Below are 26,683 nucleotides of genomic sequence, written 5' to 3'. Positions count from 1 at the left end.
AACTGGCAGAAAGAATAGACTAATTGTTCTTAAGTACAAATTTTCAGAAATGACATGACTTATGAATTTTATAGATCTTCAATTTATGTATCTGAAATTTGAAACACTAAGTGATTTTCAGAAAGGAAAAGGATCAAAGCAAGCATCAAAAACTATTCATCCCCAAATCAAAGCACTCCGGGTCACCTTTGAAAATTCTGGTGAACTTACATAAAAATGAGTCACTCCTATTTCTCACATATGAGTTTGAATTCTAAGGATTTAACTACTAAATTATAGTATTTCACTAGCACCTAACATAAAACTTAATAAATAAAACACGAATTACAAAGGCACTCTTATATAAGATGTTCAAACTCCACGTCAAATTCAATCCTCACCTGTACTAATTCATGCTTCTTAACCAGGAGTACTGTACACAACCCCCTACTGAGCAGAGCATATCCCCCTATAGAGTAACAGGGTTTTGCATATGGGACTAGCACACCAGTAATTCTCCTGCAAGAATCTTAAGTCATGCAGTCTGCAACTGAATTTCCCTTTTCCCCCAATGTGGCAACTCACCATCATACCTGGATCAATTAGTACTTCAAACTATTTCTTCCCTTAAAGTGATGGGAAATTAGACTATTTTAGAATATCTTTCTTTTGTTCCCCAAGTGTATATTTTTGTTCTGTATTATGGAATTTCATCTGTCTTAAAATAAATAAAAATAAAAATCCATTCTCAATGCCCATTCCACGCTTTCTGTCTAGCAATTCAATACACCTCCTCTATTTATGATGCCTCCAAAGTTTGAATTGTTAGTAAATTTCAACAGAATACAACATATATTGTGCCAAACCTGATCCTGAAAATATTAAACAATATTGGTTCCAAGATTGATGCTCAGAAACTCTATTAAATAATCTTTCAATACACTCTGCTACCTCATTTTAATATGATTTATTCTGAGGCAGCTTTATCACTCCAGTTTATGCTTATTTCCTGGAAAGCGTACAAAAATATAAAATAATTCAATTCGACACCTTGGCTCAAAAAGTACTTCCTTGTGTATGCAAGGCTACAGTTGATTTACTAAATGACAATGAAATGTATAAAACAGCCTTACTGTGCTAAAAGTTACTGCCAATATACGACATTGTTAAATTAAAAATTAATTGCCTGAAGAAACATACAGAAATGCACACATGCATAGTTGAGATTTTTTTATTTAGTGTTGCTCAATAATTCATGGCTTGAGTAAGAACATGCCTCTTTCAGCATAAAAATGCTAATTGCATTAAAGAAGGAACAATCCCTGAAGCACAGAAGTGAGCATTACAAGTTGTTAGTAAAAAAATAAAAAAAAGTCCCACTGTAAGTCATTTTTATTAACTCACTCTACAGTTGTAAGGGCCACACAATTACAAATATTAAAGAACTATTCTGACTTAAGATAAATAATCAAATTAATTTTTAGTTTAACAATTTTTTAAAACTCCAGTCCGACTGACAGACTAAAGCTAAGAGTGACAAAATGCCACAATTTTCCAATATTTCTTTTGCAGCACTTTCACCTCTTCTTTACATACAGTGCGCCATTGTGCTTTCTCTACTGATACCAGCGAGTGGTGATCACCACAGTAGAAAACCAATGAAGCTGCTTTTCTCCCTCTATAGCTGAAAAAAGCGTTAGCTCCAGCAAAACATTTCCTTTTGGTTTTAAGTGCATAGGCATTCGTTTTTTAAACTAAGATACTTTTAAGTGATAATTTCCCTTTAACTTTTTTTTTTTTTTTAATTTTCACTCCTTCCCATTTTAACCAAAACAATTTGAGAAAAGCTAGCAGAAAAAAAAAGAAACAAAAACATGTAACTCTCAGTGCATTTCTGGCAAAACATTTCAATCAAAAAATGTCCCTGTTGTCTCTCAGTAGCAATTAAGTGACAGTAATGAATCAGCAAGTGCCGTTCTGCAGTGTAAGAGTCCTCTGCAGCCAGAACATACACATTAATTTCTTCTTTTAATCTGATTTTTTTTCCACTACAGTGAAAACCACGTACTGTGGATGTAATATGCATCATGCAAAAAGTACGTATTTTAAATTCGCATCATCCCTCTCATCTCAATGGAATCAGATTGTGTTTGGGACTCTAATCCTTTAGTAGGACTATGTCAAAGTCTCCTATCAAAACTGCACTGTACTGAGATCATCTAAAGGTAAGGGTTGCTTCCACTACAGAACTAGGGAATCGTGTTGTTGGGGCGCCACTGGGACAGGACAAAGGATTCAGATGGCAGAGAAAAAAGGGTAAAAGATAGAAAAATACCTCAAGGGCAGCTGCATGCAAGATCCACCTGGCTCAGAATCCACTTCAAGGAGCAAAATTGCCAGAGACTGCAGGTGTCTTCTGGGGAAACTGTTACCGAAGATTTTTTCTTTTATTCTCCTTCCTAGGTGTTTGTCACTGTGAGGGATGAAATGTCAGGAGAGGCCACAAGTCTGATCCAGAATGTATATTTTCACAAGACGAAGAGCTGCACTTTTTTAAAAAAGAAAAAAAAAAAGAGGTAAAATGTTGTCAATTTTTTTCATTAAATTTCACAATTATGAGGTTTAATACCAAAGGAAATAAATAGCTTAAAACTTTGTTTTAATTACTTGGTTGGTACAGAGATTATATCTCCTGTCAGAACACAGTAATGTAGAGAACATTGACCAAATGAACTCTCTCCTTGTTTGTGTCTCATGTAATTAAGCATTATAATTATAAACAGCTTTGGGCTGTCATAATTAGACTCCTGTTGATTTTACTGTTGTTGTACCACACACAGCTCTCTGGTCACTGGCTGGTCATGCAGAGGCTGCACACAGTCTGTGTTTTAAAACGCTGACAACTGAGTAGCTGAGGAAGTCTTCAAAGACAGAAACTGTGCTCGCTTGAAATGGATTCTTAATCAGGCATTTCTAAAGAAGGACTAAACTTAGCACTCACCCTGTTATTTTTGAGAAGAGAATTTATATAACCAAGTCATTCCTCCTCAAATGTTTGTGGCATTTCAATTAAAAGCAGCTCTAAGCAACTGCTTCCTGATCAAATGTCACCCTTGTTATGGAATTAGTCAAATATTTATCAAGATGAATTTTAAATTATTTTCATGCATGTCCTCCCTAATTACATTTGCATATGCATTAATCTAATTAGCGCAGTGTCTTTAATATGAATCAAAAATGGATATTTTGCATATTCTTAGATTTAACTTTTAAGAAGTGCCACAATGGTTGTGAAACAGCACAGCAGCTTGGATTTGCACACCTCATTCCAGCCAGACTGCGTGTCCTCTGCAGTGACACGGTGACTAACGCAGAGAGGAGTTGATTAAAACTGCCCATGAACTGCCAGAAGGTAAAGACCACGCTAGGACAGGCAACTCTGACCGCTTTCCATATGGCTAGGATTTGAAATCTGTTGTAAGGAGATGGAGATTTTATTATTCTTCTCTCACATGCTTTCTGAATGGCAATTCACTGCATTTTCATTCACCTTTGTACCCCTTCAGAACCTGTTACCATTGACTTTCCTGGGTTCTGCTAGACATTTGGAGTTGATTCATGTAATTACTCCCTCTCTTTTTTCTTGCTGTATAACTGTGTCAATGACCAATGACCAGCCCTTCTTTCTCTTTGCTCACTTTTGTCACCAGGCAAAGAGGAAAAAAATCTGGAATTTAAGACATAAGGCAGTTTGCAGTCATTCCCATTGCAGTAATTCTCAAACCTATGCCAGCAAATGAGTCAGAACTGTACCAACGTATCTGTCTTTTCCCTTCACATGACACATGACAATCTGATTCTGAAGAAGGTGGTAAGTTTTCTAGTAGTCTTTACTCTGCTATTTCACGTGTATTGGGAGAATTCCCAGCACAGAAGATGACAGCGTTGCAGAGGGATGATAAAAAGAAACACCTTTCCTCTAAAATAAGAGAATACTACAGAACTACTTTGAGAATATCTCCATACAGATTGCCATGAACACAGTCAACTCTGAAGTTTTTACAATTAAAAAGTCACAGCCCTGTTATAAACTTTAGGTCCTTTCACTGAGCACTGCACATATTGGAGAGTCACTGTACAGTATTGCTGCCCTGAATAAACAACATCCTTTAAAAGAATGCTCTCAGCTTGTTAAATACAGAAATAATTTTCTTTGTGCTTTTGGTATACCGTGTACTTACCACTCCCCTCATATCTTGACTGAACATTGATTCTCCTCTAAGAACGCTGAACTCCCAAACAAACGAATAAATTCAGGATCCCACAGGAGCCCTTGAACTGTAACACGTCAGAGAAGAACAAAACTACAGGAAAACACAGACCTATCAATTCACAGTTGCAATGAGTAACAATTTTATATTTGTAAATCAAAATCCTTGCCTCATTTCTTTGCATCCAACCTGGTGAAAGGAGTGACTGTAGTGGGTTTACATGGCAAGGTTTTGGTAGCAGGGGGCAATAGGGGTGGTCTCCTGTGAGAAGGATCTAGAAGCTGCCCCATGTTTGGTAAGGGCCCCACTGCTGACCAGAGCTGAGCCAATAAGTGACGTTGTTTTGCGCCTCTGTGAGAGCATATTTAAAACAGGGGAGGGGAAAAAAAAAAAAAAAAAAAAAAAAAAAAAAGCACTGCACCACACAGCAGCTGGGAGAGTGAGAGGAGTGAGGAACAGCCTTGCAGGCGCCAAGGTCAGTGCAGAAGGAGGGGGAGAGGTGCTCCAGGCGCAGGAGCAGAAGTCCCCTGCGGCCTGTGGTGAGGACCATGGTGAAGCAGGCTGTCCCCCTGCAGCCCGTGGCGTACCACGGTGGAGCAGGGTTCCACCCTGCAGCCCGTGGAGGAGACCACGGTGGAGCAGGTGGACCTGCACCGACGGAGGCTGCGGCCTGTGGAAGACCCCTGCCGGAGCAGATTCCGGGCCGGACCTGTAGCCCGTGGAGAGGAGACCACGCAGGAGCAGGTGACCTGGCAGGAGCTGCTGCCCGTGGGGGATCCAGGTTGGAGCAGTTTGCTCCTGAGGGATGGACCCCTTGGTACGGACCCATATCTGGAGCAGTTCTTGAAGAGCTGCTGCCTGCGGACAGCCCACGCCAGATCAGTTCAGCAAGGACTGCATCCCGTGGGAGGGACCCCACAGCACAGGGGACAAGAGTGACTGAGAAGGAGCGGTGGAGAAGCAGCGCTATAGACTGACCATAACCCCCGTTCCCCTGTGCCGCTCGGGGGGAGGAGGTGGAAGAAGGTAGATGTGGGGGAAGGTGCTTTTGGTTTCTTTCCTTTGTTTCTCGCTTCTCTAGCTTGTTAGTAATAGGCAATAAATCTTACTATCTCCCTATGCTGAGTCTGTGTTGCCCGTCACAATAATTACTGTGCGATCTCCTCGTCCTTATCTCAACCCTTGAGCCCTCTACATCGTATTTTCTCCCCGTTCCTCTTTGAGGAAGGGGAGTGAGAGAGCGATTGTGGTGGAACTCAGCTGCCCACTCAAGTAAAACCAGCACAGTGACTTGCAAGGATCATCTATGAGCAAGGTAGGAAGAGAACATGTTGAGAGAAACTGTGATTTTATCATGTGATGTGAAGGAGAGGTACATAGAACCTGCAACTGATCGCAAATATTAATAAAAATATATATGTGCATAGAGCATGTATAGAAATACATGATGTAGCACAATATCAAGCTCTTATAGGTATGATGAATTAGAAAGGCATTATTTCTAAGGGTCTGAAGGTATTTATATAACCACAGCACTAGGACTTCTACACATACTACATTTTTTTAATAGAAAAATGATTTTCAGAAGTTTCATTTTTACTATGTTGTTGCAAGTTTTATTTGTCCTATTTTTCATACCTTTGCCTGCAAAATAGGTTCCTGCAGCACTATGATTCTTGTGGTGTAAGTTTTGCAGGGGGTGGGGAGGAGGAAAAAATCCATAGGTAAGGAAACTTCAGTACCTTGTAAGAGTTACCTAATGTATCTTTAGTTTCCATGTGTGTTATTGCAATTTTAATGTCTGTTCCCACGTAACCAGCCTGCGCTAGGATTTTGTGAGCTATTTCCTATAAATCATAATCACATATTGGCAGCTTCTTCACCACCAGCACAAGCCCAAAGGTTCTTATTTTAGCCAGTAGTTATGAAAGACAAAATGAACTGAATATTATTCCCTTCCTGCCATATCTACGGGTGTTTGGGATGGGAAGAAATAAATTATGAATGGAAGTTGGCAGACAGCCTCCTCCTAAAAGCTCAGCTGATTCTAATGCTTTCTTTCATTAGTGTTTGACTAAATATCATCTGGCCCAAAGCTCATACCAAAATAATAAGGGAAATGGAGGCAAAGGAGAAGAAACTGAGTCCTCAAACTTTGTTTTACTTTAAAATCAACGGTGATGCCTGAGAGCACAGGTGAGGTTTGAAAAATCAGTATAATACTGTTTCTACACATTCTGGGTGCTCCGGCTCCCTAAACAACTGAACAGATGATAAATTTTTGAGCCATAATTCAAACGCATGCATGACTCAAACAATTTCAGAATGACAGAGCCTATATTGGGCACAGTAACGTGATGAGGAGTTAATGCAGGTTTCACCATTTTGTGCCATATCATCAAGATTCTGGCCTCCGCGATAGACAGGGACACATGACTGGGAAGAAGGAGGTATGAGAACCTGCTAAAAGTACACATTGCCTGAAATCAAAATCCAAGGATGCAATTGTACTGCTATACTGAATGGCAATAATGCATTAAAGTCATGAACTTTATCAGGGAAATGTGAGCAAAAATTCAATTATAAATCCTACAGTGACAACAGGAAGAGAAATAGGACTTTTCTAATTTAAGGAACCTCATACATACCCATGATCTTACTAGAAAAGTCCTTTATAACCAAAATACTCAGAGTTAAATTATATACATAAATACATATGTATAAATGCAAACATACCCCCATACAAGTCACCCATTGCCACAACTTCTCTTGAAAGAAACTCATGCTATCTCAACTCTTATGAGTTCAGATGATTTATGCAATAGTTCTGTGTGGTGTAATTCCTAACACAGAGCTACCAATACGTGCAGAATCAGCAATCCTCCTTACAGCGCTCTAATAAACTTTAAGTCTCACCATTACAAATCTCCAGATTTGGCTGGTCTACCTTTATGGCCAGCTTTACAAAAGCACCGAAAGCTGCACTGTGAACTTGACATCACTACCTTAAAAATCAACAAGGTCATGATGGCTGTAAGTGCCGGGGGTACATTATTGCTTATTTCAGCATTTTATGTTTACCAACTCTAATTTTTATTTGAACTAGGAACTGTGGGTCACAGTGTTGCTCTCGTTTGGTAGAATGAAAAAAAGAACCATTCTAGGGGGAGTATTTTCTGTTGTACAACAAGGAAGGGGAGGAAATGGATGCTGTACTTACTGCTTAACGCTCCAGATGCTTCAGCTGCGAGTGGATAAGAATAAGACCTCACTGTTACTCAGCAGGGAATCCCAGAAGCATCAGAGTTCCCCAGCAGCTGGCAGTTTCAGAGCAAATGTATCAGATCGCAGTGTAATTGAACACCAAGGCAGTAAAAACCCAAAATGGTTTAGATGAGGCTATTAATTTCAGGATCACAAATCTTGCTTGTAAATATTGAATTGAAAGTGCAGTAAAGTAGAATTTCCGAACTTTGATTAAGAAAAGTAGTTATGCAAATTCACTTAAAATAAACCAGTCAAGAGTTTTTCAATGCATAAAAAAAATGTCATGCAGCACCTGAATTACAGATCACAGGGAATGGGACTGGAAGTATCACTACATGCCTGCAAGGTGAAATTGCAAAATCAGCTGAAGAAAATGGCTCTTTCACACAGCCACTGGATGAGCTGTGGAACTCCTTGCTCTGGGGTGCTATAGATGTTTAAAGAAGAGTCTGAGAAGCTCATGGGTAAAATAAATAAAATAAAATTACAAAGCATTACTGAATTTAAACAAATCACCTTTGGCTCAGGAAATCCCTCAGCAGTAAATTGTTTACTGACAGAGTGTTATAGTAAAGCATCACTACGGATGTGTTCTGTCCCTGTACCTTCCCCTAGAGATACGCTCCAAGCCAATAGGACTTTGATCCAAGCCTGTAAAGATTTTATGTTCTCATGAAAAATAATACAACTGGATTATGGAATTTATAGGTGAAAAAAAACAGCCAGCAAATAGTAAATTCTAACAAAATATTTTCTAGAAGCAAGAGTATTCCAAGGGGACATATGACGACAGGAACAGAAAATCTCTTCCCTAAAATTGCCATTGTAACGAAGTGATCAGAGTGATCATTTGCCTATCAGGTTGGGATCAGGAGAGTCATAGTACCCTTGAAAGATTCACCTACAGATTTTTGCTGTAGTTTCTATTGAGGGATCAAAATTAAAATAGTTCAAGGTACTGAAAAAGAAAGTTGCAATGAAAATCTGTCAGTTCTGTCAAATAATGTTTGTATATTTCATTTAAAACTAACAGTTACCAGAGTAAAAAGGGGTGTCTTCTGGGAATTATTTGGGGACATAACTGTATGTCCAGTATGCACGTTCACAACCATGAAAGAATGCTTCCACATACAAGCACATAACTTAAAGTACTTTTAGTTGTTTGTTTGTTCATTTGGTTGTGGTTTCTTTGGAGAGGGAGTGCGGTTTTGTTGTGGGTTTTCTTAGTGCAATTCGACTACATCAAATTAAGACATCAAACTTTGATCTCTGATGGTATCAACAGACACAACAAAACATATGTATCCAAGAAGTAAATTTACACCATCTATTTTAATTAATATTTCTAGAGTTTTTCATCACATGCTTTCTGGCTTTTATACAAACACGCTATACAAGTAACACCATATTAATGAAATACTGCATGGCAGGCTTTTTTAAAAATCAAAATTACTGTAATTATCTACTTAAAGTATGTTTAAAATCACTTTATCCACATTAAAAAAAGGAAAAAAAATTGTGCCTTGGACTCTTATTCTGTTACGTTTTACACACACAATATTGTATGGTCAATGTTTGGGTAGAAGTCTAGGAAGCATTCTGGATGAACCTGGGGTTTCCATTGTTTACACTGTAAATTGCTTGCTGTAAGGAATTTCTTGTCCTTTCTTCTGAAACTATTTGTTTACTTTCCTGAAAACCTGCAGATAGTTATGTACTTCAACAGGACAAATTGAAATATTACATAACATGGTAAAATAACATATAAACAGATGAATTTTAATATTATACAATGCAGTATTCTATGGCTCATTAAACTATATTCATTACTAAGCTGGATCCATAGAAACAATTCTGTAGCTTTAACAACGTACCAGATGTCAGACGTTTGCTTTGTCAGATGCTTTTGTTCTTTATTTTGTTCTTTAGCCACTAGGAATTTACAGTCAAGTTTGCCTCAGATAAACACATGAACCTAGTCACATCTATCAAATTTGCTAGTGTATGTTAAAATTACATTCTGAGACATTTCATTTTGTATAGAAATTTTGTAAGATAAAGGACCATTTTGAGGGTGGTGGTGGGAGGGATATCAATTCAGGTCCAATCAAAACAGAATTGTTCTTACCCTTCTCTGCCTACAACAAGCCTTGCCACCTTAAATGAAGTTTCATTTGGAAAACATCCAACTGAAATGTTCTGCCATTAAAAAAAAATGTTTCTCTCCCCTACCCCACTTTTTTTTTTCCCCATCCACATACCAGGGGGAAATATATATATATATATATATATATAGGCATTTATGTTTGAGCTATAGCCTCCAGAGAGGACTGTTGCAATTCAAGCTACTAAGCAACACTAACTGCATCCATTACAGGTAATAAGCTTGGTAGTTCCTTAGTTTCATCACAGCTGCTGAAAGAGGTCACTTTTAATGCAGTTGAACAGGATCCTTCTCAAGCTGACAGAGCTTCAGGTCTCCTAGAAGCTCCATTTCTGGGCCAAAGGCTCTGCTGTGTGTGCCCGGAAAGGATGCAAGGAGCGCCCACCGCTGCCTGCCAAGTCCCAGCACCTCGCTTCGGAGGGCAGCAGGACGCAGTGCTGCCTCCTGCAGTGTCACATGGCAGCAACCTCCATCGGCCCATCTAGGATTTTTAACGAGAACTGGAAACACTGAAAAAACACCCTCCAGAGGACTTCTGACCTGGGAGTAAAGATCGGTTTGTGTTTGCTGTTCCTCACCTCCAGGTTCCTGACACAGCACTACATGGCCACATGCTGCTAATGAATCCAATAGTCACTTCAACAGTCTCAATGCTGCATTCAAACAGCTATTTAAGCTATCTATACAAACAATTGACCACAGAGAGCCCTATTCTGTTATTTATGGCAGCCCTAATGATTTTAGGCCTTTTCCAGTCTCCACTGACCAGAGATGTGAAGTGCTCCAACATTATCAATCTTAATAAAAGCACCAGAGCTGAAAACCTAGAATCTAATGGATTCAGGTTAGCTGCTAGATCCAATATTAGTGCCATTTTCCACTTGTAAAATTTGACTTGCAGGTAACATACCACTTCTCCAGTATCCTGAAATCTCCTGGCTTCGCAGAGCACAAAGGGTACAGAAGTCTCCAATAAGGGTGGCCTGAATCCAGTTCAGCCTGTTCCATTTCTACAGAATTTTTCTGTTTTTCAAGATAATATGTCATGTAGCTTTATAGGATGTTTTATCAGTACAATATGGTTTTAGGACTATGTCACCATTTATGTTGTCTTTTAACTAGTTTCAAAGGAATGGATTCATGCCAAAAAACTCACATCAAATCACAGCAGCAGAACATCCCAGGCTACAGCAACCATCTTGAAATAATATTCTAAAAGTCATGGCAAAAAACCTCAGTTGTGCATGTGTAAATTTAGCATAAATCCAAACATACACATTTTTTACTCTGGCTTTATTCTCCATTCAGTTTGAGCTTACTTTAGCTTAAATCAATGTTGCACAAAGAAAATTAGAGTTTTTGTTTGTTTTGCAGTACACACAGACAGCTTGAACATCAGCCTTCCGTACCAGACTTCTACATCTTTAATTAAACCAGTCCCAAAGATTTCATAACTCCCTCTTGACCACCACAGCAAGACATCCCTCCCTTGCTTCCAGCAGCCGCAGTACTTGCCAGCTTTGTCAATGTTGATGACTGAAAAATAATACCTGCACCCACACACCTCTAAGAGCAGTTCCCAGAGCAGCCAGTACAGCTCAGCAAAGGCAGCTGCTGGTAGTCCCTGATGTCAAATTTAAGGACCACCGCAATAACAAGGATGGAGCTCTCTTGTTAGCCAGTTACCTTTAAATAAGCTTCAACTCAAGCCAGACTTAAGTTTGTTGAACTGTATTGAAAGTAGCATGTGGCAAGTATTCCACATGAAAGCTTGATCAAACACAAAATATTCAAAATAACTTTTGAAAGTTTGATAGTCAAAAGCTCTTGTTTATCTATTGATGTAGAAAAGAAATAGGCAATTATCAATACTTGCTTTCGTAAACTGTGCTGTTGCATGTGAAAGAAGCAAACAAACAAGGTTCCAGCCCCCTATTTCTGACGCCACTGCATGCTGAACTTGGTGCTTTAAACATGAAATATCTACTGCAAGAGGCATTGATGCTGTTCAGTGTTCCCCCAAACAGCCTCCTCATAGCAGCATAGAAGTTCAACATCCATGAACATCTGGCAGATGATGTTCATGAGTAAAACAATGCATCACAGCCTGATGAGTTCTTCTGAAGCTGCTTTCAATGGCAGCAACAATCCAGGCTAATATATGCAGGACATATAAACAGAAAATACCCATGCGGTTTATCTTGCAGCGGGACAAAACAGAATTTACCTTGCTGTCTCCAATACCACCCAAAGAAGCGTGACACTAAGCTATGCAATGTAGTTCAGAAGCCCGAGCTCATTCCCAATGTAACTGCCAACATGAACATTGTGTACATTTGTTGTGCAAAGCACCCCTTTTCACTTGCACCAAGACCACGGTCTTTAAAATGGCTTCTCAAATACAGATGAGCTCAAGAGTACTGTTAGTCTGTCTCAGTGAACGCCAACAGACTGCCTCCAAATCGCCTTCAGCACTTCTTTAGGGAAACTATTTACTCTAAACTAATATAAAAGTGCTCACAAAACCAGTTCCCAACTGCCAGTAAGGAGGCAGACGAGATAGCTTCGTCCTCTGTTTTCTTAGGGTGTGTAACTGCACTGGAGCTCCAGCACATCCCTGTGCAAATTCTTGGCAAGGACTCTGAGCATGGCCACAGAGAGAAATCAGTCTCTCTAGGATGAATTCATTTTGTATACAAGCACTTGAGTTGTGGATGATTAAGATGATGAGTCTCAAATGATTCGCATTCTGCACACTTATGGTCTTTGGATTTCCTTAGGCAAAACACCTGTGACTTCACTAAACAAATTCTATCACTGCAATTCACTAAAGTACTAAATACTATGCTTAAAACCCTAGGAAACATTACAGCCTAGCACTAAATGAAAGCTTCTGATTTCTGTTCCAAACACTCAGAACAAGAGCCTTGTGTTCACTGGATTGTTACACCTGTGTATCTCTTTCATTCGAGTTTGTATTGTTCATTATTTCTAACAGAAATGGCACAGAAATAAATATTACCTAAGCAGCCATCAAAGGAACTTACACTCAAAGGTGGTAGTTGATTGAAATAATGTTGAATTCCCAAGCATAAATTTCTGATAAACCGAAAAAGGACTTCGGTCACACTTTGCCCTTGAAACAGTGCTTGCAGATAATAGATTAACATGCAGTTTCTCTGACCCAGAATGAAATTTAATTTTCAAAATTCACAAACGATGAAAGCCTTGTAAATCACTAGAGAGGAGAAAACTAATTTGCATCCTTTTGTGACTTAATGTTATTTAATATCCCATACATTTCTGGCTGAGATGCTTTGAACAGTTTGTAAATAATGCTGATATGTCAGCATCACAACATTCCTCAGGGGGAATTGTATTACTTCTTCATTGATCAGTGATCAATAGTAAAGATATCAAGACAACTGAAAATAAAAGCCGACATTAACTGAATTTTTCCCAATGCTTATGGCCCAGTTAGTCCAGGAGCCCGTCACCACTTCAAAAGTATACACACACCCCAAGTTTAATTTTCAATGAGGACCTTCCCGTATATAGTCTGAATATTTGCTTCATATGCAGAATCTTAGTCTACATTTCTTACATAGTTACAGTTTTGGATGGCATCCAGTAAGCACATACCACGTGGTTCATATTTGTTCCCTTTCCTTTATTTAGCTGCTGAAGTGATAGATCCTGAATTCAAACTCAGATGGATTGATAACTCCAGCAGTACACAAAGCATTAGCTTGGGAATGCACCCTCTCCAATCTAAAGGATAAGCAACATTCAGTCAAAGGTAAGGGACAACATGTGCATAGTGAAACAACAACAGAAAAAGGTTGATCTGAAGGGACACAAAGACAAGAGCAATGGGTTTAATTTTAGCTAGATGAGGAAAAAGTGTGTAAGAAGTTGCCACTAGTTACTGAGTTTGAGTAGTTCTAATTCATGGGGATCAAAAAAATTGGGAGTACATAGTCCTTGGTATGTCTGAGTACTCCCAGTTTCTCTGACCCAGTGATGATATGTATTATTTCTCAGGACATTTAGCAACATTCAGAAGTTCGATAGGGTGTGAATGGGGTACAACTCCATGCAGACTCTTTGACCTTTAAAAATGCAATGTATGCTTCTTGTTTTATTTTGTTGTTGTTGCTGCTATTTTGTTTTTTGAGAAGAGAAAAAAAGAAAAACCACACAGGCTCTGTAGCATGCAGGAAAAGGGTATGTTTTCATACTCAGTCTGCCTAGGTACAAAATTCAGCATGCATCCTACTAGGAATTCATCAGCTGGAACCTTACATGCACTAAAATCAAACACCTAGCTTCATGACTTCTAAGTGTCTCTCTCATTCTGCTTTTGAACTGCAGCATCCAAATGAATTATTTAAAGCACTGGGGAAAAGTAAAAGAACAATACAAAACTATTCCCAAAATGTAAAAGCAACAATTGGGTACTTACAACTACTTAAATTTCAAATTCCATAACATTCAAGTAACCTCTCACACAGCAAGCTTCCTCTCTAACCATTTACTTGACCATAAAGTGATAGAGACAGAACAGGAGGAGGCTGTTTATTTTTGTGATGTTCTGCTACTTGATGCTCAGTCCCAGTCCTTTCAGTGGACTCCAAGAATAGCTGGCTTGATGACGAAAGCCCTCACAACACCCTTAGCCAGCAGCGTGGAGCTGAATGCAGCCCAAGGTTTGTCTCACCTTCCTGAGTTATCCATAACCCAGAGCTAGTTAGCAACAACTTTTCACAGAAATTCAACCATACTCGTTGCCAAACCAGTCTTGGATTATCTGAGCTAAAATTTTCTCCAAAATCTCACACAATACCTGGATAAGTGCAGAATGCAAAACACAACCTCTTGTTTGAGAACGCTACCTAACGCTATTGCTCAATAGACGTTTAGAAGGAAGATCCAAAGGATGCTAGAACAGGAAATTGGAACAGCTGAATATTAGCCAAATCTTGTCCTAGGGACCCTCTGTATTGCATAAACACTCTGCAGAACTTCAGAGATGCTTTTTCTACATTACCCATTTATCTGTTTCTAAATCCTTTTAATACCATGACATTTACTGAAATAATGCTAGGCTTTATTATTTCTAATGCAAGCTGTTTGCTTATTATTGCACAGACATCCCTGAAGGAAAAAAAAAATCCTCAAACCATACAACCAAATTACATAAGCTTTCTGAAACAAATCAGATGTATGCATGCATTGTGGGTAAAGCATTTGTGCCAAAAAACAGGTGAAAATTAAGTGTTATGTATACTTTGTTCTCTTCTGAAGAGATTAGCAATGGATCACTAAACATACATGAGACATATGGATGGTGAATGGCTGAAAGTAGGGAAGCACAGAAAAGTGCCACCGCTTAAGCTCTCCTTTGTTGCTTATTTACCCATACCTCCCAGTACACATAAAATGTTAAGTCGTAGATGTTTGATTAGTTCTGATTTACACAGAAGTATGTGTTACATTTCTTTGAAGGCTGTTTGTGTTTTTACAATAAAAATGCTAACAGAAACTGCATTAGCTAACCCCTCATGCTAAACAGGGCTTGTTAAGTAGCATTAAAAATTAAATTGCAGATTTGAAAACTAACAAGGTTTCCTTGTGTTAACTTTTCATGTTTTATCTCAGTTCACTCATGAAAAGAGAAACTAACTTTTTTTTTTTTTCTAGTACAGCTACAGGTATGTTTAATCGATCTAGGTTTCATAAAACAGTACCCACCTTGTTTAATTTTGCTTCATAACTGCTTTTCCAGATTAAAACACTGCAGGCTGATTCATTCACTTGTACAGAACTACTTTGAACTCCTTTCTGTATCCCTGCTTTGGAACCACTAATAGCAGATGAAATGTCATAGAACACTAATCAACGTTAAAAAAATGCAGGTAATATTGCCTTTGTCAAAAGCGCTATTAGGACTTCACTAATGAGATTAAATAGAGGACTGTAGCATGTCAGAAATGCATGGAAAAATGAACATAATTACATTTAGGGAAAATCCACATGTAGCATGAAGAACCAAAGAAAAATACAGGGACTCAAACTAAACAGAAAATTATCAGAATGATTAGAAATAGTTCTGGATTTTTTTGAAGGGATATAAAAACAGGTATTAATATAATCTGGGGATACTATGCAAATTGATACTAGCTTTTGGAGTTCTAACAAACAAAACTAGAAACTAACCCTAACAATGTTACTTTATATCAACAGCTTTGCAGATGTCCTTCTCTTCTTTGCAACAAAAATTCTTCCTTTATGGCAGAAAAACAATTTCAAGATAAGAGATTAGCACATCACTTTAGAACAAACAACAAACAAACAAACAAAAAAACATTTCATTCCAAAGCATTTTTTCAATTTCTAGCACTGCTGATTAGGTTAAGAATTGCAACACTTATGAGCAAGTTTCAAGGTTTCAAAGCCCCAGGCAGCAAGAGAGATCAGTTTTCTCCGCCGCTAAAACCAGTGAATTAGAAAACATAATTGCTGGGTATATAAATAGTTGGGTGCCATTAGTCTCCATCAGCAGCTGCTAGACAATAAGCTCACAGGGATCTGCATAGATTTTTGGACATCTGCAGTGCTGCAGCATCTCTCTACCACCTGCAGGGGATATAAATCCCAAAGAATAGATCCCAGGCAGGTGGAATTACACATTGCATTAGTTGGCAGTGAAAAGGTGGTTCAGAAAGTGTTATTCTGTCACGAATTTGAGATTTATAACACTAAATGCCGTATAGCAGATGTAATTAGAGTAGGGGCAGTCTCAAATTGATGTAATTTCCTGCCATTTTATGTCAGTCCATCTGGGTGAACCTCAGGCCCCTATAAGTGTCTGTACATTTAAATCTCAAATGTAGTTAATCGTAAGGATGGTGATTCATTTTGCTACTGATAAAAAAGAGTACTCAGTGAGAAAGATCAAGCCTTTTTCCTCTAGATGATGTCAGCTCTTCAAAAGTTCAAGTATAAAGTATTAGTATTAAAATGAAATAACTGCATCTGTCATCAGGAGGTGAAAGTTTCTCTCCCCTCCTCTCCTTCTAAACATTAAGACCTAGCGACTGAATAGGGTTTTGCCAGATAAAAATATAAAATAATCCCCTCCACACCTCTTCACAGCTCCCCTGATGTAGATACAGAGAAATAAGCAGTGCTGACATATAGAATCATTAAGCTTGGAAAAGATCCCTAAAATCATCTAGTCCAACCACACTCCTACCACCAATGTTGCCCACTAAACCACATCCCTAAGTACCACATGTACCCTTTCCTTAACACCTCCAGGGACAATGATTCCACCATCTCCCTGAGCAACCTGTTCCAATGTCTAACCATTCTTTCTGAGAAGAAATTTTTCCTAATGTCCAACCTGATCCACCAAAAAATGCTGCAAAAAATGCAGTATCTCAGGGCACAACACACAGAGAACTGTCACTGGTTAAAACCTGTATAACAAAAGATATTTAAGTGACGTTGATTTGAGTCAGAATTTTCTCCCCCTGAAAATTTAATGTAGCCACTGTGGTCTTCCAAAGCAGCCAAAAAGCCTGTTGTTTCTATGGAATAAATAATATATCAAGGTCTTATTTCTGAAAGATATATCCTTATCATTCTTTGATACAATATTCTTGTGCTGTAGCACTAGGAAAAGTCCAAGAACTTGAGGTGTTACATGACATTATGTCTAGACCCAATTTCTTCAATTTTTCTATTTAAATATAGTTGAATACATCTATTAACTAAAAATTTTCTTCCTTCTCCTAAAGTAGCCACACTTCTAATTTTTCAGTAACTTTTATTAAATATAGTTTGCAGCATAATAGCATATGCTGATTATATTTGGAAATATATACTTAAAATAATCTCAAATACCTACTTAGTATCCATTAAGAAACAGAATAGTGTAATTATTTTTCTTTATACACTTAAGTATCCCGTAGATGTTCAAAGTACACCAAGTATCAGCTGCTATTGAAAAAAATAAAGATCTGCTGTTTAGTTCAGCACACTGAATATAATCAATATTCAGCATATTGAACATACGGGTTTAATAAGGCTCTTGTAAGTGAAAGAATACAGTATCTATGCAATATCTATTCCTTATGAGCAAACATTAAAGAAAAGTCTCTTACTGGTAGGTGACCTCAAAGGTCACATCTGCGTCTAACATCAAAGCCACACTAATCCAGGCTGATGGTACTGGGACAAATGCATTGCTGATGCACTCCCACTGGAATTACCACGGAGCAGCGCTTAAACATCAAGATTTCATGGGCATGGAAGTATTTTATTCCCCTCATTTTTCATTGTTAAATATTTTTACAATTCATTCCTTTTTCAGTTAGGCCTATAAGAGCAGAATTGTTCACACAGAACGCAATACCTTTAAATATGTAAGAAAGTAGTCCAGAGTTGGCTCACAAACATCAGTATTTGAGAAGTCAGCATCGTATCGTGGGTTTGAGATTTCTGTATGCAGGGAAGTATCTAAATGCTCTAATATCAAGGTGAATGTGTGAGCAATTCTGAGCATTTTTTGGATTAGGCATCTGTGTGGAATTAAAAGTAAGGACAAGAAATTAAAGGACTTTTTGGCACAAGCCTTTATCATAAGGGATAATGAGGAAATTTCTATTCCAAGAGCACTTCTCATAAGAATTCACAGTGTGGCCTTAAAAGAGATTGAACACTGTGAAGGAAATAATGGAGCAACCTGAGAAATGCAAGTGCAGCGAATCGCCACCATATGGTTCTCATTCCAATGATCTGGAAGAAATTAACTATGGAAGAGCCAAGTTCCCGAACAGTTATTTAATGAACTTAAAAATAGCAGCACTTTTTGAATTTAGAGGCCCTTTTATTTCACCTTTTTTTTTTTTTTGTCTTCCAGTGGAAGACAAGTGATCTCAAAATACAGAGCCACAGGGATAACCTTACCTTGAAGAAAATAATTGAGAGTCTAATTAAGCATAAAATACTGTAATTATATTCTAATTGGCTCAAATTAGAGCAACTTGTTCAAGAAACAATAATGCCTTTGCAACCAATTAGGCATATTTGAGGAAAGTTAAGAGTAGTAGAAAGGTGTCACCAAACAGCTCAATATAAACCTTGTATTCTCAGCCTGTGCCTTATCATCAGCCATGTGGACTAGCAAAGGAACTGCCAAAACACCAAAACCAATGCTACAAGTTTTATTTTTTAATTTTCCTATTTTTCTCCAGAAAGAGAGAGATAAATCTTATGTCGAGCAAGCTGAATAATGAAAAGGGCAAATGACAATTCTAACTTAGTAATCTCTATGTTTAAATTATTTCAAAATCCTTTTATCACCCCACCCAATCAGGTACAAGTTTATCTAGCTTTGTACATCAAGCATTTGCTTTTGCTGAAGTTGGATGTGTGGTTAGAAAACAAACTTGCCAACAGCTATGTCCCGCAGGAAGAATATACAAGTTTGGTGTACCCATGTATCAGCATTTTTTTCTGCAAGTAATAGAACATTTTGTTTAGATCTTTTACTGTGTCATTTAACCCTTTTCTTTAATTCCTATGGTGTAAGTTGTCGGCCACCTTACTATGCATCTTCCAATGCAGATTAATTTTTCTTTTAGCTCCCCAATAATAACCCCTTTCCCTCAGAGAAATTAATGCCTATTCTTAGCTTACCCAGCTCCCACTGCGGAGCTTTACTTATTTTTTTGTCTTTAAAAAAAATGCAAGGCTTTAATATATTTTTTAAATTAACTTATCCTGTTGATGTACTCTATCACTCCACTGTCCTCGTGCATCACTGTATTGTATCAACTTATCAGTAAAATAATTTGATCACAGGACAAATCTCAGAGAAATCTCTTCCTTAAATATTTATTCTGCTACACTGAACCATGAGAAGGGTAGAGGTGGTGGAGCATGACTTCACAGCTGAAAAATTTATGAGGAGTTGATTGATTGTAGTCTTCCAAAGGAAGTGTGAAACAGGTAATTCAGCCTTTGCTTTCAAAGTGAATCTGAATTCACTTATGAAGCTGGTCAGGTACACCTGCGAGGCTGACAGGGGACCACACTTCCCATTCCAGACTGCAGCTGGTTGGAATCCATCTGACAAAAGTGATCTACGTTCAGATGTCCCTCAGCAATAATCAGTAAGGTGTTTAATATCCCCTGGAGGGTGGATGAGTTATCATTCCTCCTCTTCCTTCTCCAAAAGATTTGAAAGATCCTACTTTGATCTTGACACAGGAATATATTTAAAAAAAAAAAAAAGATACCTCAAAGTTGCAAGACATAGGAAAAAAGAATTCTGAACTGCTTAATTAATGTGTTTCCAGCATTGGTAGAATTTAAAAGGATGGAACTCATGTAAGGGAAAGAGAGATCTGCTGATGCTTATTTTCACTGAAATCCCACAAAAATTCATGGTCTTATGACCACGTTATGAAGAGTGTAATATAATACTGGAAGATAGGAAAAGGAGGCACTATAAAAAAAGCACTTGAAAAAGCTAAAATAAGGAGAAAGTGAAAAAAAGATAAAGTACTAGCGATTTTCATTACAGCAGTTGTAAAAGGCTATAAGCCAGTGTATGATTCAGGCTGTGCAAAGAAAAGGTATTTAAATCAAGTAAGAGGTCTTAAGCATTTGTGTAAGAAGTCTTTGTGGTTGCACAGGTTCAGTCACAAAAATGTTTGCAATAAAAGATTATTTAATTGCTTGATAGGAATTCTGAGGTGTTTTTAATAACGCTCCTTTGGAAGCTTCAAATAGCACTAGATCTAGAGAGGAAAAAAAATCTGTTAATTTGGATCTACTTTTTTATTATTATTATTAATATTCTTTTGCCTGTTTTTCCTGAGCATGCTATTAACCTGAAAGACATAAGCCTACTTTACTACAGTGCTAGTGACTGAATAGAAGTGAGAGCTTTTACTTCCAAACTTTTGGTTATAAACCACTAAAAGCTCATATTGATCCACTTCTGGTGTACTGGGGTATTTTTACCTGATCTTAGAGCACCATTTAAAATTCACGGTTGTGCGTCTTTACCAGCAGCACAGTATAATGAAGTAAAAGGGGAAACAAACGTTTGTAATACTAAAATATTTTTTAAAAAAGCCAGTACAACAGTAGTATGCAATAGCAACTGCTGACTGGACTTGTATTTTTTATTTTTAACAACTTATCCCTATAAGTATGCCTGGAACATTGTCTAGAATTCCAGATACTTCACTGGTAGAATCACCATAGGATAGAAATCAGAAAAGAATATTCTTGAAGGACTGATGAGACTGGTTGGCATAGAGTTACTATCCCAAGAGAGAAATCCTAGCCCTGCCGTAACCAAATGGCAAACTGCTAATGCTTTCATTAAATTAGCATGAAAATGCTTCCATTCGAAAAACACGAAGAGCAGCAGCAGAGTAGCGCACCCTTGTCAGAAAGGAGCCAACTTCTCTACAAAAGCAGCCATCAGGGAGAAATATTCATCATATACAAACATTGCCTTTCATTACAGTTTTGCATTGAAGGTTATACAACATAATTCAAACGTAACATTAAAATATTCTCAAAAGAGCGTGATAATCACTCAATTGTGTCTGTAGCCAACAGCAGCAAGGACAAGGATTAGTATGTTGAAAATGTTACAGGAAGCTATTCTGCTACTGATCTTTTGTGCTTTATTTCAACAACAAAATGGTTATTTTAAAATAAACTATCTTTGGGTTTAGAACTCACCTCCCAAATCAATAAAGTCATCACATTTCTACCTAAATCCAAGACAATGAGTAATTCTATCAAAAACACATTTCCACCCACCATCATTTTCTTGTCCTCAGCTACAACCCACCCCACAAAATCCAAAGCACCACAAAGAAGACCCAAAGGGAAACTAACAAAATAAAACTGTGACCACGTCCCCAGGGCTACCAGGGAGCATGGTAGAACTTGCATGACAGACAGACCTTCTGACGTCTGTGACCTTCACTGTCAAAGCCACTGTACTGGATGTACGTGGCAAGGTTCTGGTAGTGGGGGGGTCTGCAGGACTGGCCTCTGAGAGGAGCATCCCATGGGAGGGACCCCATGCGGAGCAGGAACAGAGAGTGACCGTGTGGGGGCAGTGGAGAAGGAGTATAGGGACTGACCGCAGCCCCCACTTCCCGTTCCCCTGTGCTGCTCAAGGGGAGGAGGTAGAAGACGGTGGATGGGGGGAAGGTGGGTTTAGGTTGTTTTTAGTTTCTCACTGCTCTCGCTTGTCATCAATAGGTAATATATTAATCTCCCTTATCCTGAGTCTGTTTTCCTTATGACAGTAATTGGGGAGCCATCTCCCTGGCCTTATAACAACCCTTGAGCCCTTTCCATCCTATTTTCTCCCCATCTTACTTTGAGGAAGGGGAGTGAGAGCAAGGAGTGGCGCAGCATGGTGAAACCACCACAGCCACAAAGAGCACACAGCCATCCCCCAGACTTCAGAGAGCTGGGGAATCTGCAGAGCTGTCTCTCTCTCCAAGCTGTTGATTATGCATTCCAGCATTTCACTTTCCATAAGGAGAAAAAGGAACACATGGTTAGCAGAACAGCATTATTTCTTTAGCCTTCATTGCTTCTGCCAGATACTTCTCACTGTTCACACTTTTTTTTCCTCACCCTAAAAAAGTGCAAACCATTGGAAAGCAGCAATACCTGGCCATGTTCTCTTTCTTCTAATCACTGAGAAACAGGATAAAAAGAAAAAAAAAATTGATAGCATTCCTTCAGTTCTTTCACTTAGCCTCCCGGTATGCTTGTATGTAGCCTATCATATGACTTCCACTAGGAATTAATCAGGAAGAGAAGTGAAACATTTAACAACACAGATTCCAAGTAATGAATGCAGTTTAATGACAGCCCCACATAACTTCTGTGATATCTGATCTGGAGATTTTTGACACGGTACTAGAGCGAAAATTTGCAATGGCCCAAGCAGTTGTAAGAAATAACAGATTACGTTTGAGATTATGCAATACACACCTAAAAACAGCACTACTTTATGATACTGACTGCTCCAGTGGTCTGTATTGATCCAACCTAAAATACAGATGCATTCAATATTGTTCATCTTCAGTTGAATGACTGGCCTTTTTTTATTAAAAAAAATATAAAACTGCATAAATCACTGTCCCCAAAGATTAATTACACCTACTAAATATAATGGCCAACAATTAGAAAGCTCCAAGAGACACCTACATTAATTATCAACCCTGTGAACTTAACTGAGAACTCAGTAGCTTTTTAAATTAATGTTATTCATGAAAACAATTTACTGAAACAAATATTCACGGAATTTATCAAAATTAATATCTTCTGATTTTCAAAATATACCCTTAAAAATTGTAACATTTTCTATAGTTTTCACCTAAAAAAATAGTAAAAAAGATCAAAACTGAAGACAATGCTTTGACAGAGATCATTCTATTTTCTTATTTAAAATTTAGAGGGTTTATTTGCCTTTTTTTCTAACTTAAGCATCCCCATTGAATAGAAGTTCTGCTTATGAGTGAAAGTGCAGAGATCAAAGTTGTACTGAAATCAAAGAAAATTGGTCACCGATTTAAACCTCAAATATCAAATCACTGACTGTAATCCATGATGTTTATGAATTTGATCCAAGCTAAAATCCTCTTCAAAAAATAGACCTGTCAGGAAAATGAAGTAAAAGCATATTCATAAAGTACCCATATGAAAGAGAGAATTAAGAAAATTACTGTGATATTTCGGCAAATGAGATGGAGTATTAATTTTTTCAAACAGATTGATTTAATACCATCCAAGGATAATATGCCAGTTGTGATATTTCCACAGTTCAATGTAATATACAAACAATGTGAGCTATATAACATTAACTCATCATCCTAGTTATTAGAATGAATAATTAGATGTTAAACCAATGGTCATTATCACTCAAAGAGTTAATTGCTTTTGTTTTTCAATCCTGATACTTAGATGAATACATCATATTATTATTTCACTTATCATTTGCCTTCTGCAGAAAATAAATCACTGATGAAACAAAAAAAAAATAGGTGTCTGAACACCAAACTGGGGATGCTGACAGAGCAAATGCTAGCATGTCTTTCCACAGAAAGTGACCTTCATAAAAATTATGAACAAAGAACATCAGCAGCTGCCTGTTGTATGGGTAGTGACAAAAAGCAGACAGCAGTAGGTGACCAGGAAGAAACATGTCAATTAGGGTGAGAAGCACTGCACAGATGAATCTGAAAAACTGCGTACACATCAAAATCTGAGATGCTGTCAGAATACTGTGTTTATTTAACGTATAAGTGCAAGGTTTAGAAGCAGACTTTTAATGCACAACAGCAAAATGTTCTTTCTGGCAAGGATCCTCAACAACCTGCCCACTGGTGCAAGGCCAGTAGTATTTCCATTGTTAAATGTGAACTAGGAAAGCAAGGAAAATTTGTGGTAATTAAGAGAGACAATGACTGGTGGGAGCAACAACAGGACAAAGACTAACCATAACTTCATATTCAGAAACTGAAAAGGGAAGGTCAGAGCAAGTACTGAAGCAAATAATAATAATAATAATCTACGTAATTTGAATTAAAAGGAAAGCTTGACTGTAAATGAAGAGTATTTATGCGCTAGGTGACGCTGCTTAGCGGGGGGTTGGACCAGACGATCTCCAGAGGTCCCTTCCAACCTCAACTATTATGTGATTCTGTGAGTAAAATAAGTTACTTTGTGAAAATATTAAAAAAAATAAAAATAAAAAAATTGGCTGAAGCAGCCCAGGAAGCAAGCCTTTATGTGGGTACACAGCAGCACTAGCCTGAAGTCTCTGACTAGGCCTCACAAAACTCTGACTAGGCCTCAGAAAATTATAGTTGGTTGAAAACACCACTTTTTTTTCTGACAACAAATTTCTTTACCCTTCCACTTTGGGCATAATATGTCGCTCAAAGAACTGTTGAACATAAACTACTCCAATAACTTTAAAAAGCAGACTTGGGTGAATGAAGACAGAGCTAAACTTTAAGGACATAGATATTTGAGATTCAGTGACAAGTGTGATTTCCTGATCATCCTGGTTCCTCAGACAGATGTCTCAGGACACACCGGAAAGAATGAACACTTCTGACTTCAAGACAACACAAAACCTAGAAAAAATAGATATTATACGTTTCTAAAGAATAAGATTAAGGTTGGAAAGCAATGTTAATCTTGAAAGTTTAAAGAAAATAGTAAATTAAGTCTTGCAATTATTGGCTAAAAAAGCTTTTCTAAAAGCTTTTTTCCTTCTCCAAGTTAAATTTATATAACACACAATACAGGAATTTATTCCATGTACTGTTATAGGACTGTTCACTTTTAATTTCAAGATGTTTGCCACTGCTTTTCCTGATGTCTTCTACTATCCAATTCTTTTTTTTAATACATTGTTTTTAATACACTGTTTGAAATATACACAAAATTTATGATTCCTGCAGTTAGAATAATTATATGCATATGCAACCTGAACATTAAGTTCATTAGAGCTTGATCTAAAATTTATTTAAAAATGTGAAATAAAATGATCATTTCAGAACTTTGGAGCCAAGTAATCAGTAATAATATTAAGGACAGGATTTTTGGAGGCCTGAGTACCCAGCTCATTTATTGGTTTCAGCTAAAAGAGCAGATGTCTTCCACTCAGACAGAAATGTTTATTTTTCCATGTTTATATTCTGAATACATATTCAGAGAATATTGGCAGATGATCCTATAGATTTAAAAGGCTGAACTTCTTGATTTTTTTATGATGGCTGACTCCCAGTGGATATTCCATGTGTAGATTTATGTGGATTGGATAAGCTTTTAAAGCCACGATTAACTTCTACAAGTGAACATTAGAAATTTATCGTTTAGGTTTTAGATATGTCTGAGGTGGTTTGGCAAGAAGACCGCACCAAAATCCACCAAGAATTACTCAGCTTGATTGCTAATAATCCTACAAATAAAATTTTATTTTTTTCAAAATCAATTCATGATCAAAGGTAACCTAAAAATTACAGTATTTCACTTATGAACAAAACCAAACCCATACTTTGCTGCTCAAGATAATTAAAAAAAAAAACCAACTGATTCGATCCATTCTTTCTATAAGAAAACATCAAGAAATTATGACAAATGGAAAAAAGCAAAATCATTCTCATAGCGGGATATAAGCTAATGCTGTCCAAAGGGTGTTTGGTATCAGACACAAAACTGAGGAAAAGGTTGATCTCAGATTTGTGGGTCAACCCCAATTAGTCACAACTCCTTTTTGTGGCTTTAAGAAAGTTCTCTGTAATGATGGACAAAGCCACTACAGGCTCATTATTTTCACTGTAGTAGGAGAATAGATATTAAAATTTATGAGTAAAATAAAATTGTCCCCAAGCCATAGATCTTGCATGTAATAGGCATTCATTCACTGGGTTCTTCTTATATTGATGAATTCAGAAAGTACAGGTTAGGCTAAATTACAAGCATACAAATACAGTAAGATGACTCAGATGGCATATAAAGTATAACATTACACTCAAAATTATTTTTTATTACTAGAATAGAGACTTTCTTCACGTTCATTGTTTCTTTTCTCTCTGCCCCTCTCCCTGACAAATTTGGTCTTTGTTTTTGTGCCAATTAACCCATTTTTAAAGATCAGCAGATGGTACTTACAGTTGGAACAATGCCATTAACTACTGCCTTTTTTTTTTTTTAATCTGCAAAGCACTAATAATACAAGACAGGTATTCTGAGCATATTCCAATAGTCCATTCTAACCTATAAAGAAAGTTACTTAAGACTAAATTACATTTCGCAACGGAAAGGTTGAGATATTCCTAATAAAATAGAGATAATTTCAAAAAAAGTAGGAAATGTTTAGAAAGTTATTTCTCAACATAAGTCTTTATTGACATGGTTAGAAGCTTGG

At 37.5% G+C, this 26,683-nt stretch overlaps 1 protein-coding gene and 1 long non-coding RNA gene across 27 annotated transcripts in view; one reads left to right on the top strand and one right to left on the bottom strand.

Moving 5' to 3' along the window:
- The window catches only part of LOC308199635 (uncharacterized protein), a 305,939-nt gene extending 301,526 nt beyond the window's left edge, over nt 1-4,413 (bottom strand). For all 24 annotated transcript variants that reach the window (XR_013954765.1, XR_013954766.1, XR_013954767.1 and 21 more), the window contains exons 1-2: nt 4,221-4,413; nt 2,315-2,527 (exon numbers count right to left, since the gene is read on the bottom strand). Coding sequence is in view for 1 of the 24 variants with exons in the window: in XM_080604065.1 (XP_080460191.1) it covers nt 2,315-2,331 (17 nt within the window). In the remaining 23 variants the exon portion in view is untranslated. The remainder of the gene's footprint in view (nt 1-2,314; nt 2,528-4,220) is intronic.
- Nucleotides 4,414-4,643: 230 nt separating this feature from the next.
- Nucleotides 4,644-26,683, top strand: part of LOC308199639 — a 35,759-nt gene continuing 13,719 nt past the window's right edge. Inside the window, exons 1-2 of one of the 3 annotated variants that reach the window (XR_013954791.1) lie at nt 4,644-5,565; nt 13,360-13,480. This is a non-coding gene — a long non-coding RNA (uncharacterized lncRNA). The remainder of the gene's footprint in view (nt 5,566-13,359; nt 13,481-26,683) is intronic. The other 2 variants (XR_013954792.1, XR_013954790.1) reach the window with 2 other exon arrangements.

This window comes from Anser brachyrhynchus (assembly GCF_964034855.1).
Source record: "Anser brachyrhynchus genome assembly, chromosome: 9".
Taxonomy (NCBI): Eukaryota; Metazoa; Chordata; class Aves; order Anseriformes; family Anatidae; genus Anser; species Anser brachyrhynchus.
The sequence above is the reverse complement of the archived record's forward strand: the minus strand, read 5'-3'. Positions and strand labels throughout refer to the sequence as shown.